The 20,099-nt window shown below is 45.9% G+C and overlaps 1 protein-coding gene across 10 annotated transcripts in view; it reads left to right on the top strand.

Moving 5' to 3' along the window:
* Positions 1-20,099, top strand: part of ERC2 (ELKS/RAB6-interacting/CAST family member 2) — a 518,559-nt gene that overhangs the window by 12,983 nt on the left and 485,477 nt on the right. For all 10 annotated transcript variants that reach the window (XR_014165505.1, XR_014165506.1, XR_014165507.1 and 7 more), the window contains exon 2: positions 13,391-14,203. Coding sequence is in view for 3 of the 10 variants with exons in the window: in XM_081899985.1 (XP_081756111.1) it covers positions 13,547-14,203 (657 nt within the window). In the remaining 7 variants the exon portion in view is untranslated. The remainder of the gene's footprint in view (positions 1-13,390; positions 14,204-20,099) is intronic.

Raw genomic sequence — 20,099 nt, 5'->3', positions numbered from 1 at the left:
AAAACATTCAGAAAATGTGTCTGGAATTGCAAATGGATAATTTTTTTGGTAAATATTGACATTTTACTGTAAAATATTCTTGGCTGTATCTAGTGTCCGTTCTACTCAGAGTAGACTCATTGAAATTAATGGCCATAACTAATATGGGTCTAACTAACGTTGGATACCTCTCTCTGCAGAAAGATAGGTAGCTTTTTATTGAGGTCATGGTGGACATTGTCTGGAGTGATTTGATAAAAGTCCTCACAACTGACAATAGATTCATACTTCTATAGTTATTCCTCCATATGCCATGAGCTATCACCAGCTGCTTTTCTGGTGATTGAGGTATTGTTGCCACCAGCAGAACTGTGTTTTATATTCAGGGATTAAAGAAATTTAAATTTAGTCAGTGACTTAGTTGCTTACTTCTTCTATTTAGCCAGGTGTTGATAGAGAACATTTTGCTTCCTGTAGGAGGCGATCTTCAGATCCCAGGCCTACGCTTCTATTTATGTGGACATGAAAGCTTAACACTTTTCTCAGTTGTATGTTGAGCCATCACTTAAACAAGATGACTCCTAGGGTGAGTTAACAGTACATTAGAAGCAGGAGCATAGACAAAAAGAGCATCCCTAGGAACTTGGATTCAGCCCAGTTTTCGATTTGATGATGAAGGCACACTGTTTTAAAAAGTCTTTTGTGAAATATTCTTAGATGTTGCCCAGCCAGCCAATCTTTCTGGTAAAATAAATACACTTTTATTAGGAGCCCCGTTTATTCTGATGTGCTTTACATTGTTGGAAAGAGAAGCCACATTACAGAACAGAAGGTTTCTGCTTGAGTTTTCCTTTCTCTCTTGTTGCTTCCAGGTTCTTGGGTCCCCCCCTGTTTTTCCTTACTCCTTTATTTCTCACTGTGGAGTTGTAAAGATGACCAACCGCTTATGCTTGCATAAAGCAGTTAGTTATATACAACAAATACATGTGTTTGAGAAAATCTTCAGGAAAGGACTATGGGTTGAGTCCTTGAGAAATAATTTATAAAGTGCAACACAGTTCAATGTGTGTATGCATCTCTAGGGGCCAATGCTGGCACAGAGCTCCTGATCTTTTAATCATGGTTAAGGATTAGAAGTGGGCTGTGGGGTCATGTGCTCCTTCCCCACTTGTGATTTCCTCACTGGTATTGATCATAGTTAAGAGAGCAGTGTTAAGCATGGTTTCATGCTAACCAGGAGTTCTCTCTTAACCAGGATTTGAAAGCAGCTCCAGGGCATGGTTAGCATTAAAGTTGGCATCAACAAACACTTGGGATTTGAATGTCTGATATGGAATTCAGAGAGCAATTTCCCCCTGGGTTAAGTTTGATCTTGCTATTTTTTGGCTTTCGCGTTTAGCATTTCATTTGGCTCCCCTGCTTATCTGGCTCTGTTTTGCAAGAGCATCTTTGCACATGACATGCGCCCCTCCGCTTGTTGGCATACTCTGCACTGTGTTATATTATGACCAGGATTGTGGATCTGTGGGGAGTGATCTGTGACTGAGATTGGATTACATTTGATCTCTTCTAGTTCTGATTCTATAGACTGTATAAGGCTTGAGAAGTAATCTTTGGTACTACTTTCTTTCCCCTGTTTTTTATCTTGCATGTTGAGCTGTTTGGTTTTCTGTAACCTACCAGTGACCACATCCATTTCAGTCCCTTCCTCCAGTCTGTTTCTCCTTTCTTCCACTTCTGCTTTCTGGTATGTTCAGAACTGATCCTGTAGCTCATCTTATCAACCTGACTACCATTGCTTCTGTTGATTGGTCTCTCTGCTTGGTTTTGTAAATTAACATGATAATTTAACCATAAAATTACAGAAATATTGCACAATAAAAAGCTGCAGTGTTTTCTGTTCTGTTTATGACTAAAGATTGGTGTATACTGTATTAGTAACCCATGTTAATTTAGCAGTAAGAGCTATGAACATCAGTTGTATTTATTTCTAAGTAAGTACAATTAGGATTATATCCCAATGGTGCAATCCTATACCCACTTAGGGAGTAATCCAAGCCCAAGATCTGCCAGAATGAGCAAATTTTGCTCCAGTGGATCTCTGGCTCAGGCGGCCAATTCCTGGAGCAGCTTGGCTATAGCAGTTTAAACTTCCTCATCCTGGCTCAACCGTGACTAGTAGCAAGCTGAGTAGAGACTTGAATCTGATGCCAGCGTAAGCCCTGGGGAAAAAAAGGTGCTCTAGAGTGGGAGGTTTCAGGAGGACTTAACACTTGATCTTAACTGCATTCAGTTCAGTCATGTGACCTTGGAATCTGGCAGAACGAATGCTGACAAAAACGGTAGTGCAAGTAAAACTCTGTTTTAAAGCCTTGCTTTCCCTCTGCCAGACTTAGACTGGCTCAGCTGGCAGTAACCCTGCTCTTGAATGGTGTTTGGATCTGACATATTTTATATTGGCTTAATGACATTAAAGACTTTATATTGGCTTAATGACATTACACTGGCTTCCTATGTTTAGGATTGCTTCCAAACCTGGGTGTAAGTCCATTGAATTCAATGGGCGTTACTTCTGAGTAGACATGTGTAGGATGGGGTTTGTAAAAGTTACAAAGCAGAGAGATGGAAAGTCATCATTGAAACCAATAGTTTCTTCTAAACTTAAACACCATGGAAGATTTAAACTCATGATGTCATTCTCAGTAGAGCTCAGGTGATGAGATAAAGAGGAAATCTTGAAAATAAATGAACCCTTATTTAGAAAGTGCTTTCTTTCAAAATAGACCATTTTCTGTTGGTTGAGATCTTCCGTAGAGATGTTGCTGTTAAACAAAAGAGCAACAAAAATTAGCATATTTTTATCCCTTCCTTACTTTCTGCTCTTAATTAGGCTTGTAAATATTACTGCATGAAATGCATCTTTGTTCAAAATCCAGAGGATTTAATCTAAAAGTTACATACGCTTCAGGTTATAGACTTCGCTAACCCAGAAATAGTACCTCGGGTTAAGAACTTTGCTTCAGGATGAGAACAGAAATCGTGCTCTGGCGGCACGGCAGCAGCAGGAGGCACCATTAGCTAAAGTGGTGCTTCAGGTTAAGAACAGTTTCAGGTTAAGAACAGACCTCCAGAACGAATTAAGTACTTAACCCGAGGTACCACTGCAATCCTAAAATTCCTTAAACATTCAGTGAAAAATGCTAATAAAAAAGGAAATGTTTGCTCCAAGATCATTCCACAGTAGATCTGATACTTCTATGAAATAAATCAACTAGATTAGAATACATTTGAAGTGAAAATAATTTATTAATATAGGAAGTACCCGCAAAATGGTCGTTTGTTGTTGTTGTCTAGTCGTGTCCGACTCTTCATGACCCCATGGATCAGAGCACGTCAGGCACTCCTGAGTTCCACTGCCTCCTGCAGTTTGGTTAAACTCATGTTCGTAGCTTCGAGAACATGGTCCAACCATCTCGTCCTCTGTCGTCCCCTTCTTCTTGTGCCCTCAATCTTTCCCAACATCAGGGTGTTTTCCAGGGAGTCTTCTCTTCTCATGAGGTGGCCAAAGTATTGGATCTGTCCTTCCAGTGAGCACTCAGAGCTGATTTCCTTCAGAATGGATTGGTTTGATCTTCTTGTAGTCCATGGGACTCTCAAGAGCCTCCTCTAGCACCATAATTCAAAAGATATCAATTCTTCGGCGATCAGCCTTCTTTATGGTCCAGCTCTCACTTCCATACATCACTACTGGGAAAACCATAGCATTAACTTTACAGACCTTTGTCAGCAAGGTGATGTCTCTTCTTTTTAAGATGCTGTCTAGGTTTGTCATTGCTTTTCTCCCAAGAAGCAGGCGTCTTTTAATTTTGTGACTGCTGGGACCAGTGGCCATGATCTTAGTTTTTTTGATGTTGAGCCTCAGACAATATTTTGCGCTTTCCTCTTTCATCCTCATTAAAAAGGTTCTTTAATTCCTCCTTACTTTCTGCCATCAAGGTTGTGTCATCTGCATATCTGAGGTTGTTGATATTTCTTCCAGGAATCTTAATTCCGGTTTGGGATTCATCCAGTCCAGCCTTTTGCATGATGAATTCTGCATATAAGTTAAATAAGCAGGGAGACAATATACAGCCTTCTTGTACTCCTTTCCCAATTTTGAACTAATCAGTTATTCCATATCCAGTTCTAACTGTAGCTTCTTGTCCCACATAGAGATTTCTCAGGAGATACATGAGGTGATCAGGCACTCCCATTTCTTTAAGAACTTGCCATAGTTTGCTGTGGTCGACACAGTCAAATGCTTTTGTGTAGTCAGTGAAGCAGAAGTAGATGTCTTTCTGGAACTCTCTAGCTTTCTCCATAATCCAGCGCATGTTTGCAATTTGGTCTCTGGTTCCTCTACCCCTTCGAAATCTAGCTTGCACTTCTGGGAGTTCTCGGTCCACATACTGCTTAAGCCTGTCTTGTAGAATTTTAAGCATAACTGTCACGGCCACCCAGGACTGGTCCCAGCTCACAAGAGACCTCACTCCGTTGCAGCTTATTTACAGGAAAAGTTTATTGAAGATTTCTGCTTCTCATACAGTTCAGCATTGTGGCCGTACGTCTGCCACGTTAGACCGCTGAAGTCCCCTCTGACTCCTCCCCTCTTCCGCACCAACTTAATAGCCTGGCTCTAGACCACCTCTTCCTCTCCTTTCTTTTCCGCAGGGTCTTCCTGCCCCCCTGGGTTCCCTCTCTCCGTGACTCGCCTGAGGCTGAATCCTCTGCCGCCTCTTCCCCCCTCTTTCTGGCTTTAGGGCCGGGCTCCTCCCCTGAGCTCTCTCCACTTCCGCGCGCCTCTACGTTTGAACTTGGCGCGCGTACGTTGCTGCTGACCTTTCTTTCGACCGCTACACCACCCCCTGCTCTGCTCTCCACCCTTTCCGGCTGAACACCCTGCTCCAACCCCCTCTCTCTGTTCTCTCCTAATCCTGCTCCCTCCGAGAGGCTGACGACTCCACCCCCTTTACTCCGTTCCGGCTGAGACGTCTCTTGCTTCCTCTGTCTTCCACTGGGCTCCTCTCCGCTTCTCCCTTCTCCTCCCCTCTGCTTGATTAAGGTAACCCCCTTTTGAGAATCCTCTGACTCGCTGCTCAGACTCGTGGATTCCCTCAGAATTCCGTCATCTTCTTCCTCATCCTTCTGCCCCTCCTCCCACTCGCTCTCCGTCTCCTCTGTCATCTCCTCCTCTCTCCCAGAAACCCTGACATCCATCCCCCCCTCGAAGCCCCCCCTTCCCCCCTCCCGCTCGCCGGGGACCGGTTGTGGAAACTGCGGCTCTTCGGGGGTAGGCTCAGGATACAGGTCGTCTACGTCAATGTTCTCCGCTGGCAGTTCTGTGTAAGTGTATTCGAAGTCGGGTTCTTCCCCCAAATGCTTCTCAGTCTCTGCTTCCATCGCTACTTCCTCCGGTGCTGCCCGCCAAGGACCTATCAGCCACCTCTTACGCCATTCCTCCTCTGGCTGCTCCTCCCACCAATAAGGGGTTTCCGTGTCCACCCCCGAGCACGATCCCCTGGGCGGGCTTGATTCTGGTGTTCTTTCCTCGGGGGAAGAGAAACCCCTGAACGTGCTATCAGACAATGTGGGTGTGAAAAGCCAGTCATCAAAGTACTCAGCTGGCATGGGTCTATGTGGGAAAAGTGCATGGAACTCTTCTTTCAAAAGGGGTTCGTCTAACTCGTAGCCTGGCACCCAACTATTAGCAGCGGCTGGTGTGCCCTCCCTGGCGAGAAAATATTCAACTCCCTCCTCCCCCCATCTCGAGTCCAGTATCTCTGTGACCTCGTTAAGAGGTTCTGGTCTTGGCGATTCCCCCCTCTCAGGCGCCCTCCTACGTGGCTCTGGGGGTGCTCCTGACTCTTGAAACCTGTGTGGGGTTTTGTAGGGAGTGAGCACCGACCTATGAAAGACCGGGTGCACCCTGGAACCTTCCGGAAGGGCTAGACGAAAAGCCACCGGATTGATCTTAGCCTCAACTTGATATGGCCCTAGCTGCCTGTGTCCTAACTTCTTCTTGGCCAATGACCTGGCCGGCATCGCGTGGGCTGCTAACCACACCCAGTCCCCAACCTGGATGTCCTCTCCCGCCCTCCTGTGCTTATCGGCCTGCACCTTATACGCCTGTTTTGCCAGCTCCAAATGTCTCCGCAGCTCCTCGTGCACCTCTTGCAACTCCGCTGCAAACTGGTCGGCATCTTGAGGCCCCCCCCCTCCTGGTGCCGCAAATCTCGGGAAGGTTCTGGGATGACGGCCATTGTTCGCGAAGAAAGGCGTCACTCCGGTGGAAGCGTGTTTCGTGTTGTTGTAGGCGAATTCAGCCATCGGCAGATAGTCCACCCACGCCGCAGGTCGCTGGTTGGCGTAGCACCGCAGGTACTGCTGCATGATCGCGTTGACCCTCTCCGCTTGACCGTTGGTTTGTGGATGCCTCGCCGATGTCAGGTTGATTTTGACGTGCAAGATGCCCAGAAGCTTTCGCCAGAAAGTGGAAACAAACTGGCGCCCCCTGTCGGACAAGACGGACTGCGGAAGTCCATGCACTCTGAAGACGTGATCGATGAAGAGCTTTGCGGTCTGTTCTGCCGTCGCCACCTTGGCACAAGGGATGAAGTGCGCCATCTTGGTGAACAAGTCCACCACCACTAACACCGCCGTCTTACCTCTGGAGCTGGGCAGGTCTGTAACAAAGTCCAACGCTACCCTCTCCCACGGTTGCTGCGGTGTCTCCAGCGGTTCTAGCAATCCCGCCTGCTTCTGGTGCACTGGTTTGGACCTCTGGCAGATATCACACCTGGCGACGTAGTCCGCCACCTCTCCTCTCATCTGGGGCCACCAAAAGTCTCTAGCCACCAACTCCATCGTCTTCTCTTTGCCGAAATGGCCTGCACTAGGGGCGTCATGCAACTGTTGCAAAACCTTGGCTCGAAGATCGTCGGTGGGCACGTAAAGGGCACCCTTACGAGTCAAAAGTCCATCTTGTAATTGAAACTCATCGTTGTGTCGCGACCCTCCGCGTAGCTCCTCCATCTTAGACTGTGCAAACTGATCCCTTTGCAACGCGCGTCGCACCGCGTCCAGGTCGACTGCGATGGTAGCGCACGTCCACGCCTGCGGTGCGAAAATGTGCTTTGCTGCGATTGGAGCTGCTTCCTCCAAGTATTGCGGCTTTCGGGACAGCGCGTCTGCAATAACATTGGAGTCTCCTGGGATGTATTCTATTTTGAAGTCGAAGTCCGCAAAGAACTCCGCCCAGCGCATGTGTCGCTGGGTCTGCAACTTAGCCGTCCGCCAATACTCTAAGTTCTTGTGATCCGTGCGGACCTGCACCGTGTGCTTGGCTCCTATTAAGAAGTGTCGCCACGCTTTGAAAGCTGCATGAATGGCCAACAACTCCCTGTCCCATATGGTATAATTGCGCTCCGTCTTGCTGAGCTTCCGGGAGTAGAACGCACCCGGTCGCCAGTTGCCTTGTGAATCCTCTTGCAAAAGAACGGCCCCAACCGCTCTATCTGACGCATCGGTCTCTACCCGCATGGGTCTGCCGGGATTCACGTGGAGCAGCTGCTCTTCGGAGGCGAAAAGACCCTTAAGCGTCCGGAAGGACCGCTCCGCTTGTTCGGTCCAGACGAACTTCTTCTTCTTGGAACTGAGGGTGTCAGTGATCGCCGCCGTCGCGTTCGCAAAACCTTTAATAAACTTGCGGTAAAAATTGGCAAAGCCGATGAACCTCTGGACCTCCTTCCGATTTCGAGGGCTTTTCCAGTCCAACAGCGCTTGAACCTTAGCCCTGTCCATGGCCAGTCCCTCGTCGGACAACTTGTAGCCAAGGAAATCAACCTCTCTGACATCAAACTGGCACTTTTCCAACTTGGCGTACAGCCTGTGTTCCTTCAGCCTCTGCAGGACCTCCCTCACGTCCTTATCGTGATCCTCCGGCGATTCCGAGAAAATCAGGATATCGTCGAGAAAGCAGACACACTTTTTGTAGAGGAGACCTGCTAGCACGTGGTGCATAAATGCTTGAAAAACGTGGCTGCCATTTTGGAGGCCGAAAGGCATGACTCTGTATTCGTATGTGCCCAGAGGGGTGAACATGGCGGTCTTCCACTCATCTCCTTTCCGGATGCGGATGAGATTGTAAGCTCCACGTAGGTCCAGCTTGGTGAAAATCTTGCCCCTCCTGACGGTCGCTAAAAGGTCGTCAATTTTGGGCATGGGGAAAGCTTTGGGCTTAGTCAAGCTGTTGATGAACCTGTAATCCACTATAAGCCTTTTTTGGGGCGTGTCCTTCTTCTTCACAAAGAAAACAGGGCTGCCTCCCGCTGCTTTAGATTCCTGGATGAAACCTCGCTTGAGGTTATGGTCTATGAACTCCCGAAGCTCTTGCATCTCGTCTTCCGACATGGAGTACAGCTTGGCAGCAGGCAATTGCGCCCCTGGCACTAAATCAATCGCGCAGTCGTAAGGTCTATGAGGCGGCAACTTGTCAGCTTCCTTCTCACAGAAAACCTCCAAGAATTCCTGGTACTTGTGAGGCACTGTTTGCACCATACCCAGATGCAATGGCTGCTCAGCTTCTCCTCCCTGATCGGTCTGAAAGCAATGCTGAGCACAATACGATGAACAAAAGTTGATCTGCCTCTGGTACCACGCAACCGCGGGACTGTGCCTCTCCAGCCAACTCATGCCTAACACGATGGGTGTGTCCGATAAGTGGGTGACATTGAAACTAATAAGTTCTCGATGGTTGCCAATCTGCATCATCATGGGAGGGGTTTGCTGCACCACTTGCCCCCCCAGCAACTTCCTGCCGTCCACCGTGACCACGTTCAGAGGCGTCGTTGCAGGCAGGAGCGCCATGTTGTGCTGCTTAACGAACTGCAGTCCCATGAAGTCGGCGTTGCTTCCCGAATCGATCGTTATTGGAACCTCGAGGAGTCTCCCATCAGGCAACTGGAGTGTTGCTGTGAGCAGAACTGCCGGTTTGGGAGGCAAAGGGTCCACGCTCTGCAGTGATGCTGGGGGCTTGTCTACAGATCCGCCTGGCTGAGCCCCAGTAGCTCTGCTTCCAGCCAGGCACTGTCGTTTCCCTGAAGCTGCTCCCCTGGTTGCACCTCTGCTGTTACAGTTGCCAGCGCTGCAGTGTGCTTCTGGAGCCTCTGGGGGCACTCTTTCGCCATATGGTGCGCACTGTCACAGATGTAACACTTCCTGGTTCCTCTAGGAGGCTTCGCTTTGGCTGCACCAGGGACAGGGCTCTGGGATGGCTTCTGAGCCCTAGCACCACCAATCTCCATTGGCTCCTCTCTGTCCTTCCCCATTGGCGAGGGGTGCGCACGGCTGAAATCCCTGTGCACAAAAGGGAGAGTCCTTGCTTGCGCACGCGCTTGGGGCCCGTCCTCCTCGTGCCACGGACGCCCCTCATGTCGAATTCCAATAGCTAAAGCCCGGTGCACCACGTCTTCTAGGGTCTGGGGTCTGTCCCCCCTAGCGATCTCATCCTTGATGGGGGGGCTCAATCCCTCCCAAAAAAGATCTCTGACCGGCTTACTGTCCTTTGGCCAATCTAAGGCGGTGAGCAATGCAAAAAACTTAGAGTGGTATTGGCGCACAGTCGCTTTCCCCTGCCTCAGCCCGTGCATTTGACGGCGCGCAATGTCCACATTCACAGAGGATTGAAAACAAGAATCCATCGCTTTGATGAACGCAGTTGAATCGCGACGGGCCGGTCCATCTTCGCGCCACAAATTGCGTAGCCAAGCCCTGGCCTCCCCATGCAGGTGCGAAACAATGAACCCCACTTTCTCCTCCTCATCTTTAAAATCGTGACGGAGTAAGTGCAGTGCATATACAACGTCCGCTCTGAAATTGGGCTAGTCTTGCAAGTTGCCATTAAAATGCGGAACTAGGGCACCCCCCCTCCGTCCAAGCGCAATGCCCTCCGCTCTGGATCCTGGGGCCCCCGCCTTGTCCGCGCGCTCCCACCTTGCCTGCAAATCCTGGCACGTCTTCTCCAAGTCGTCATTCTTCTTCTGCGAAGCAATGACTGCCGATGTGAGAGCGGTAACCTGATTCCGCAATGCAACCAGCTGCTCCTCAGCGCTCATGGCTGCTCCCGTTCGTGAGCTTCGCAAAAAAAAAATTTTTGCTTTCTGAGAGGGGACTTACTGTCACGGCCACCCAGGACTGGTCCCAGCTCACAAGAGACCTCACTCCGTTGCAGCTTATTTACAGGAAAAGTTTATTGAAGATTTCTGCTTCTCATACAGTTCAGCATTGTGGCCGTACGTCTGCCACGTTAGACCGCTGAAGTCCCCTCTGACTCCTCCCCTCTTCCGCACCAACTTAATAGCCTGGCTCTAGACCACCTCTTCCTCTCCTTTCTTTTCCGCAGGGTCTTCCTGCCCCCCTGGGTTCCCTCTCTCCGTGACTCGCCTGAGGCTGAATCCTCTGCCGCCTCTTCCCCCCTCTTTCTGGCTTTAGGGCCGGGCTCCTCCCCTGAGCTCTCTCCACTTCCGCGCGCCTCTACGTTTGAACTTGGCGCGCGTACGTTGCTGCTGACCTTTCTTTCGACCGCTACACCACCCCCTGCTCTGCTCTCCACCCTTTCCGGCTGAACACCCTGCTCCAACCCCCTCTCTCTGTTCTCTCCTAATCCTGCTCCCTCCGAGAGGCTGACGACTCCACCCCCTTTACTCCGTTCCGGCTGAGACGTCTCTTGCTTCCTCTGTCTTCCACTGGGCTCCTCTCCGCTTCTCCCTTCTCCTCCCCTCTGCTTGATTAAGGTAACCCCCTTTTGAGAATCCTCTGACTCGCTGCTCAGACTCGTGGATTCCCTCAGAATTCCGTCATCTTCTTCCTCATCCTTCTGCCCCTCCTCCCACTCGCTCTCCGTCTCCTCTGTCATCTCCTCCTCTCTCCCAGAAACCCTGACAATAACTTTGCCAGCGTGTGAAATGAGCATAATTGTGCGGTAGTTGGAGCATGCTTTGGCACTGCCCTTCTTTGGGATTGGGATGTAGACTGATCATCTCCAATCCTCTGGCCACTGCTGAGTTTTCCAAACTTGCTGGGGATTGACCCAGACATTAGCTTTGGGACTCTTCACTGTAAATAAAGGTAAAGGTAAAGGGACCCCTGACCATTAGGTCCAGTCGTGACCGACTCTGGGGTTGTGGCTCTCATCTTGCTCTATAGGCCGAGGGAGCCGGCGTTTGTCCGCAGACAGCTTCCGGGTCATGTGGCCAGCATGACTAAGCCACTTCTGGCAAACCAGAGCAGCGCACGGAAACACCGTTTACCTTCCTGCCGGAGCGGTACCTATTTATCTACTTGCACTTTGATGTGCTTTCGAACTGCTAGGTTGGCACGAGCTGGGACTGAGGAACGGGAGCTTGCCCCGTCGCGGGGATTCAAACCGCCGACCTTCTGATCAGCAAGTCCTAGGCTCTGTGGTTTAACCCACAGCGCCACCCGCATCCCTTTCACTGTAAATAGTTTGTACCAAAATAAAGTCTGTAAAACGCAGGTCGGAGTCCTGCCTGGTTACTCTCGAGCAACCGCAACAGCCACCTGACAATGTGTGACAAATTTAAATAGAGTAACAAAGGGCTATGCATATTAGCAATGTTGTGCCTGTTAGAATGACAGGTGTCTGGAGAGATGGTAACTGTTCATGTTAAGAAGTACCTGCTTCTTTGATTGTACAGAGGATATACCGTATATACACGCGTATAAGCTGACCCAAATATAAGCCGAGGCACCTAATTTTACCACAAAAAACTGGGAAAACTTATTGACTCAAGTATAAGCCGGTTCACCACACCACAAACCCCCTGGTGGGCCGGAGTGCGTTTGCACATGGCAGAGGGGGTTTCTCTCTGCCCCCCAGCCCCTCCTGTCCCCCTGCCTACCTAGTGTGCTGCCTAGAGGCAGAGGCTGGTGGTGGCGGAGGAAGAAGGAGCAGCCCTTTCGGGCTGCTTTCAGGCTGCTCGTTCCTCCTCTGCCACTGCTGCCAGCCTCTGTCACTGGAAATGTGCTCGGGTGAGACCCTCACTCGAGTATAAGCCGAGGGGGGCTTTTTCAGCATAAAAAAGTGTTGAAGAAGTCGGCATATACTCGAGTATATACGGTAAATGTTGATGAGGCAGGAAGAAAAATGGGCAGGAGAACAGCACAGGTGATGGTGTAAGGAGGAGAAAGAACACCTCAAAGAGTGCTTTAAAATGTTTTAATTAATTCAGATTGGAGAGTCATAAAGATACTGACCTGAATTTCTTGAAGGATCTAGCTAAGCTAATTTCACAATCACTTACAGGCTAGATTACACAGGTGGTGTAGGCAGTAAGTGTTGTGTGATACAGAAGAGAGCATTGGAGTTCTATGCACTCTGCTACTGTACATGACAGCCAGAGTTTACCTCATGTAATGTGTGTGAATAGACCTTGAGCATGCAGTCTATTCATGCTCTCTTTTTTCCAAGAAATGGAGCCACTTCATATTTAAACTTCTGCTTATTATAAGGGCAAGCGCATTGGTCTGAGATTTTACTTCCATGCTCACTGTGTACATATCTTACAACTTTGAGAATGTTTGAGAATTAGTACAGTCCAAGAAGGCTAGGGAAGAGCCAGAATAGTTCCTGCTGTTAAAGAGGGAAGAAGACTGGACTGTAAACACCTCAGAAGTTATAAAAGCAAACCACATACACACATAGTATAAAAAATATATATATAAGCAGTGTGGAACGGGCATTTTGTGGCCCTTGTAAATAAAAGCGCCAATTCTGCAGATTGAAGTGGCCAACTGGGCTCATGTGGGGTAAGGTGATTCTTCTAGTAAACTGGTCACAAGCTGTTGAGAAACCCAGCCAGATGGGTGGGGTATAAATAATAAATTAATGTTATAAATTATTATATAATAACATTAACATCTTGATTTTGACTTGGTAGCAAATTATTATGAATAATGTTTTTTCCATGGCAAAGGCACTTGCAGTATGGTGATTTCTAGGCACAATCCTTTTAAAAATATTTGGTAATTCTTTATTTCTCCCTTCTGTCTTTCTTTAAAAAATTCCATTTGAGGCACAGAGTTAATCATGGAATCTAGTGTATGTTCTAGCAATGTCAAGTCCATCTGCCTTATCTGTGTATTTGTATATGGCATTCTTACACATAAAAACAAAAAGCCCTTTGGCAATAAAAGTAACTATAACATACAGAATTCTTTTTAGTTTGAAAATGTGCTCAGAAGGATAGTGCACTATTGTAATTTCATAAACCCACAGTTAAAATGAACCTGTACTTCCAGGTTTTGGCATTGTCAAGTAACTTTTAGTAATCTCTAATTATATTTTTATTTTCAGATCTTCAGCCTAGAGAAGTCATTTTAAGGAATTCGTTGCCTTTTGGAAGAATGCTGTGAAGCAGCTTGCCAACAATAGCAACTGGAAATAGAGGTTGAATAACCCACTTAAGTGTGATTAATTTCGTATTAAGTAGTACCTCACATTAAAATAAAAATGTATGGAAGTGCAAGAACAATCAGTAACTTGGAAGGCAGTCCTGCCAGATCCCCTCGCTTGCCAAGATCTCCTCGGCTGGGCCATAGGCGAACAAGTAGTGGAGGAGGTGGCGGGACAGGTAAGACGTTATCAATGGAGAATATCCAGTCACTTAATGCCGCCTATGCAACATCCGGACCAATGTACCTGAGTGACCATGAAGGTGTGGCATCCACTACTTTCCCCAAGGGCACAATGACTCTTGGAAGGGCTACAAATCGAGCTGTGTACGGTGGTCGAGTGACAGCTATGGGGAGCAGTCCTAATATTGCTTCCGCTGGCCTTTCCCACTCCGACCTCCTTTCTTACACCGATCAGCATGGGGGGCTGACCACTTCTGCACATCACCACCACCACCAGATCCCTTCTATGTTGAGACAGGTAAGGGATAGCACCATGCTAGATCTGCAAGCTCAGCTTAAGGAGTTACAGAGAGAGAATGACTTGCTGAGGAAAGAACTGGACATCAAAGATAGCAAGCTTGGCTCTTCCATGAATAGCATCAAGACCTTCTGGAGCCCTGAGCTCAAAAAGGAAAGAGTGCTGCGGAAAGAAGAAGCGGCCAGAATGTCCGTTCTGAAAGAGCAGATGAGGGTTTCTCATGAGGAGAACCAGGTAAGCAATTGCAAATGAAAATAATGGTATGCGGAAAAGGCAACTGATGCTTTGCTTATTGTGGTCTTCTCCAACCTGGTCTCCTCCAGATATTTTGGACTACAGCTTGCATCAGCCACAGCCATTGTGGACATCCTGGCTAGGCCTGATAGGACTCTTAGTCCCAAATGTCTGGTGGGCACCAGGTAGGGTCGGCTGCATTATTGTGTAGTGATGGCCTACGGGTGGCATGTTTTGGCTTTGTAACATCATAATTCCCTGTTGCTTGTTTCTAGTTTCTAACTGGGAAGAAAGTGCAGCAATAAGCTTCACTTCATTCAGAATTTCTTTGATCCAGGAGTCTTCCCCATTAATAATGTGGAGAATGATTGTTGGTCACTACCTATTTTTTTTTGTATTTTCAGGACTTTTTGCAATAATACAAATGCATTCAGGAAACTTTACTATAGGAACATGTTATATATTTATCAGAGAGAGGGGGCATAGTCTAAAGATAGACCAGTAGGTCAGGGGCTTAACTTATATTAAACAGTAGCCCAATACTGTTTATTACAGTATGCAGTAAACCAACTATTATATCCTTATGTTTTTGTGCTTTCTCTGTTATTACCCCCACCCCACCCCACCCCGAACATTCTAGGCCAACTGCAAAAACAATTCCATTAGAACTAATATGTAACAGTAATGTTCCTTAAAGACATTCCTTAAAATAATAAAGCAGATTTCGAAGAAGAGCAACTAATAAACATCATTCTGATTTTTAAGGTACTCAAACATGTTGCTGGACCTCAAGTTGGCCCCAGCACTGTTAAATGCCAGCTATTGATTTCCTTATGTAAGATAATTGGTGATTCATATTTCCCTTTGCAGAGAAGTCAATATCTCTCACTAGGTTCTGAAGGGGGTTAATAAGTGCTCTCTTGTAAGGAAAAGTGTCTGGTATTTGAAATAATCAGAACTGGAAACTAAAAATTCATGAAGCAATCACCTAAGATTCCTCATAGAGGGAAGAGAAAATGAAGCTTGAGGGAATCATATTGCCTGCAGTTGGATATTTTCGTGACCATAGAGGGAGGAGGATGATGATGATGTTGGGACAGGATACGGGACAGATATTTCACATGACACTTTAGATTGGTGAATACTGGTGGTGGCATTGTCAAATTTCCTTGCTTCACATTGATACCTTATGAACTGAAAGTACACACACACTTTGTTACACACGAATGCTGTTATTCCAATGATTCTAGCGTTTTACCAAGCTTTCATAGGGCATGTGTCTCTTTCCGTGGCATTGTGCATTTAGGAAGTAAACTATCAGTGGATGACTGGAGGAATTTAGGCGGGTGCTATGGGAACCTTTTTGCTTGCTGTCCCTGCCTCCATTCCTGCTATCACTCCAGCATGGCTGGCTAAGAAACTAAAGCAGTTTGCCAAATTAACCTCTAAGGCTACAGTTGGGGGTTATAATAATTTATGAGTGATTTTTCTTTTTAAATCACATATTGAAAATGCTGATGTGAGAAGAAACATGAAATTACGTTTGGGTAGTTGATTTCTCCTTTCTAGTTAATTTAAGATGACAGAGATTTCCCCCTCCCCAATGTATTATTTTAGATTCTCTAACTAATTTGCAATAAGTATAGAAAATGTGTATTGCTTCAAATTTGTTTCAAAAGATGTATGATAAGTTTCACTTGTGGGTAGGTAAACCAGTTCAGTTTTGGAGGAGAAAATGTTGCTGATATTAAAAGGTATTTTTGCACTATAATGTAATTGGTTGCGTCTTACGAGTTAGGAAGACGCAGAGTTAGCCCTGAACCACTATAGCAGTTTTCTTCAGTTACACATGGTGTTTTGCATGCAAATGGCTGATATTCCCAAGATAATTAATTCAAAGAAATTCAACATTAAGGGTTGTGTCTGGTGTTGGTTATATTCATAGTAGACACATTAAAATTAACAGAAATGACTTCTCTTACAAGTATTAATTTCATTGTGTCTACTTTGAGGAGAATATAGTTGGATACAACCCAGAAATATTTTTTTTGGTGATGCTCTAGTTTCTTCTTTGTAATATATTTTCCCATTAATGCTTTCTTTATTCCATGCAATCAAATCCTCTTTTTATAAGTGAAGAAACTACAAATAATGTTTTTTTTAAATCCTGTTTATGTGGAGATGGAAGAAAGTATAGAAATACATGTTGACTGAGATATGTTAAATGGTATGCATGCAAAACATATATAAACGGTAGTAAACAAATAACATAATTGTGCAATCCTAAAACTATTGTAAAGTTAGCTGAGGAGCCTTTGGCAGCATGTGTGTTGCTATGCAGGTGGAAATGGAGTCACACTGGCTGAATGACTCTTAATGCTGCCAGAGGTCCTCCAGTATGCCATGGGAAGCTCTAGCACTATAGATGTTCCTCCAGTGATGAACATCTGGAACAGAGGGGGAAATTGGGGCATGTCTGCTGGTGTGGCCATGCCACATCCAAAGCCCTTTTGTTTCCATGACATGTCCATGAAACAACATGACTATGTCAGCTCTGTTGCCAGTGTAGACAATTCCAGAGGGAGGAAAGAAGAAAAAACTGTGTCCCCCACATCTTCCTCACTGCCCATAGTGAAAGAGCAGGGCAATGGACATGGCAGTCCCTCCACAAGTGGATGTCTGGGATATCTCCCCCCGCCCCTACTCCTGAATGTAATGTGTGTTAGGATTTCTCTGGAAAAGTCGTAAGCACCTTAGAAACCAACTTCTGACAAATTTATTGGGGCATAAGCTTTCATGGCCTAGGAGTCTCTTTCCTTTATCAGATGCATGAATCCTTTGGCAAGTGGATGTAAAGGGAAAAGAATGTAAAACTTGGAGTTAATGAGGCTGAAATGCAAATTGGAGCTTAACTGTATGCAAAATAAGCATGATGACCTGACACAACTGCACTAATTAGTGATAGCAGACATATCTTAGCATTGCAGAATAAATTAACCCCCATAGTGGGACAGGAAACCACTGTGAAGAGGAGTAGTAAGGCAGCTCTTTTACATTGGTGTTTCCTTTTGAACTTCATTTGTTCAAGGATTGCCACCTTATGGTCATTGATCATGTCCTGGTTGGTTGAAGTGTTCTCCTACTTGTTTCTGAATATTGCTTTTTCTTTTTTTTTACGTCGTACTTAGTTTAATTTATTCTTTAACATAGGAACTGGGCACTTTGTCCTTTGCAGAATGCAGGAAGGCATTTCTGGCAGATGAGAATATATTGCATTGGAAGAGAAGCAGATGAATGATCCCCTGATGTTGCAGCTCGCATTATTAGGCCCTGTAAAAGTATTCCTTTAATAAGGAGAGAGTTGGCATTTATGTTTGTTGTAGGGTCTGGCCCTGTGTCTGTATTGCTGGTATGTAGCCACCTAACTGTCTTAGGTTGGGTGTGGGCATCTGTAAGTATTGCCAAATAACTCCCCCCTTTTCCTCCTTTACCCCTTTCCACCCGAGGATTATACTTCATGCATCGGATGAAGTGAACTTGAAGTAAAGTGAAAGCTTGTGCCACAACATGTTAGTTAGTTTTTAAAGTGCCATAAGACTTCCCTGGGTTTTGCTGCAACAGATTAGCAAAATAAAAGCATGCATGCTTCAGATATCCATCTTGCTTGGACACAGGTAGCTTTTAAAACATTATCTGCCTCTTGCTTTGGGGGGCGGGGCTTGAAACTGCCTTTCTCCTGAGTTTAGCACAAGATGAATAAATATATTATAATGCGTGGCTATCATTTCCATGAGAAGTCAACTCATGGGATTCTCCTCCTGGTGAAATTGGGGGACGCAATTTCCAGGGAATGTTCCTCCCCCTGCACCTATTGTGTACATCCACCATGTGTCATGGAGAATGTGCACATAATCTGCCCATGAAGAGGCCATTGTGCACATATCCCAACCAATAATCTCATTAGGCCTTTGGAAATGTGTATTATCTCAGTTGCATTTTGTACATTCTTTGGGCCTTATACACATTCTCCAGTCAATACGTTTACTCTCCAAGAAACATACCCTGTTCTTCTCTTTCAAATTCAGAGGTGGGCACCAATGGCCTGCAGGCCACTCCCACAGATCATTGAGGGGAAAGAGGGCATGGTTTTGCTAATGCCAAGTTGATTCTGTTATAAGCACTAAACTGTTGTTGTGAAGGGTCACTGTTCTTATTTTGAATATTACCCCAAAGATGGGAAGGGTGCTGACACTTATCACCATTGATACTACAGGGGATGCAGTAGATGTCCACAGTAGTAAATGCAATAACATTACACGCACCATTCCCCATTGTATCTGGCATGCTAGAGAGAGGTATGCATCTCTCAGTGTGTAAAATGGGGCATGGTATTTTCAAAGTAACAAGATTAGTGATATTAATGCTTTCAGAAAATGCAGTTTTAATAGAAGAGGAATATTAACATAGTTCCACTCAACAACGCGGATAGAGAATAGGATTCTCCTTCAATAACTGAGTTACAAGTGTGAGTTTATTGCATAAAGAAACCCTTGTCTCGAAAGCCCTTCAGCCAAGATATCTTGAAATTTCTATTGCAATTGGTATCTTTTCAAACTAGTTAAACTCCTGGATTGGAATCATATTGTGCCCTGCCATATATCTCCAATATTCAGTCCCTATCTTCCATTTCCACTTACTGGCAAAATATACTTGTTTCTGCATTCTTTCCCATTCAAAGATGTATTCATTTCTGATCTGATGAGGTAGCAGGGAGGGCAGGGGTTTGGATGTGTTGTAAATGCTGCTGTTGTAAGCACCTACCTTCCTAAAGGTTTTTTTAAAAAAAATATATATATACTTGGAAAAGGCTTTGTGACATTAAAGATCTGTCAACCATGGCAGAAAAGTCATCTTCTGTGTTTTCTTAATTAAGACACCCATGCCAGAGGCCTTAGAGCAGACAGGTAGCATAGTGAATTGGTTTAAGCTCTTGGTATGAGTTGTTGCTCCATCACTGTGTAAGTAATAGAGTGGTTAATCCCCAAGGCCCTCTGTGGCCCTCCAGATGTAGTCAGACTTCCCGCACTCTTCAGTCCCAGTAAGTTTGGCCTATGGTCATCCTTAGTTGTGAACCGGATACATCTTGGGATCCATGCCTGGTCTATCCCTAGTTGAAGACTTCAGAGGTCCCTGGGACAAATATAGTTCTTGCTTGCTCACAGCACACCATTTTGTATGGGAATGGTTAGGATTATTGACATTCTGGATTCCTGAGTCCACATTTGAACGCAAAATTAAAGAAAAAGAAATATACAAGTTTTAAAACGTTCTAAGGTCTCATGCGCAGATGGTGTGAATATTTGCCCTCTGCATTTGTTCATTGTTCTTGGACATCATTCACTGGGAGAGATATAACGCGTGAAGCTTCCTGCTAGGATTATAGAGAAAATTCTTTAAACGTTCTGATGTTGTCAGAGTTTGGGTTGCCAACTTTTGATTTCCTAAATTCTGGTGCACCAGAGTGATTGCTTTTGAACATATGAAGCCTAACTCTCCTTTATGAATGGAACGGCCTGGCCTTTTGTGGAATCTGGTATCGTGTGTTTCACCCTCGGCTTGGCTGTCTGCAGTGCCAGCAGCCCACTGTTTTTGGACGAGGTGGCTGGAAGTTGCCAGACTGAGTGGGAGACCGTGGCCTGTGATACATGGTTCATCTGTTTGCGGCTTGAAAAACAGCAGTCACCACTCTTACTACGGAGAGAATTTCCACATTGGCAGCACAGTATGTGTATGTGCATTTGGATTTGCATCCAGAGAACAAAGCATTTGCACTAACCAACAATAAAATAGCTTAGCTGGTTTTCTAGTTTTGCGTCTTCCAGTTCTGGCAACCAGC

This window comes from Podarcis melisellensis (assembly GCF_964234715.1).
Source record: "Podarcis melisellensis genome assembly, chromosome: 2".
Lineage (NCBI taxonomy): Eukaryota > Metazoa > Chordata > Lepidosauria > Squamata > Lacertidae > Podarcis > Podarcis melisellensis.
Note: the sequence above shows the minus strand (reverse complement) of the source record. Positions and strands in the feature narration are given on the sequence as shown.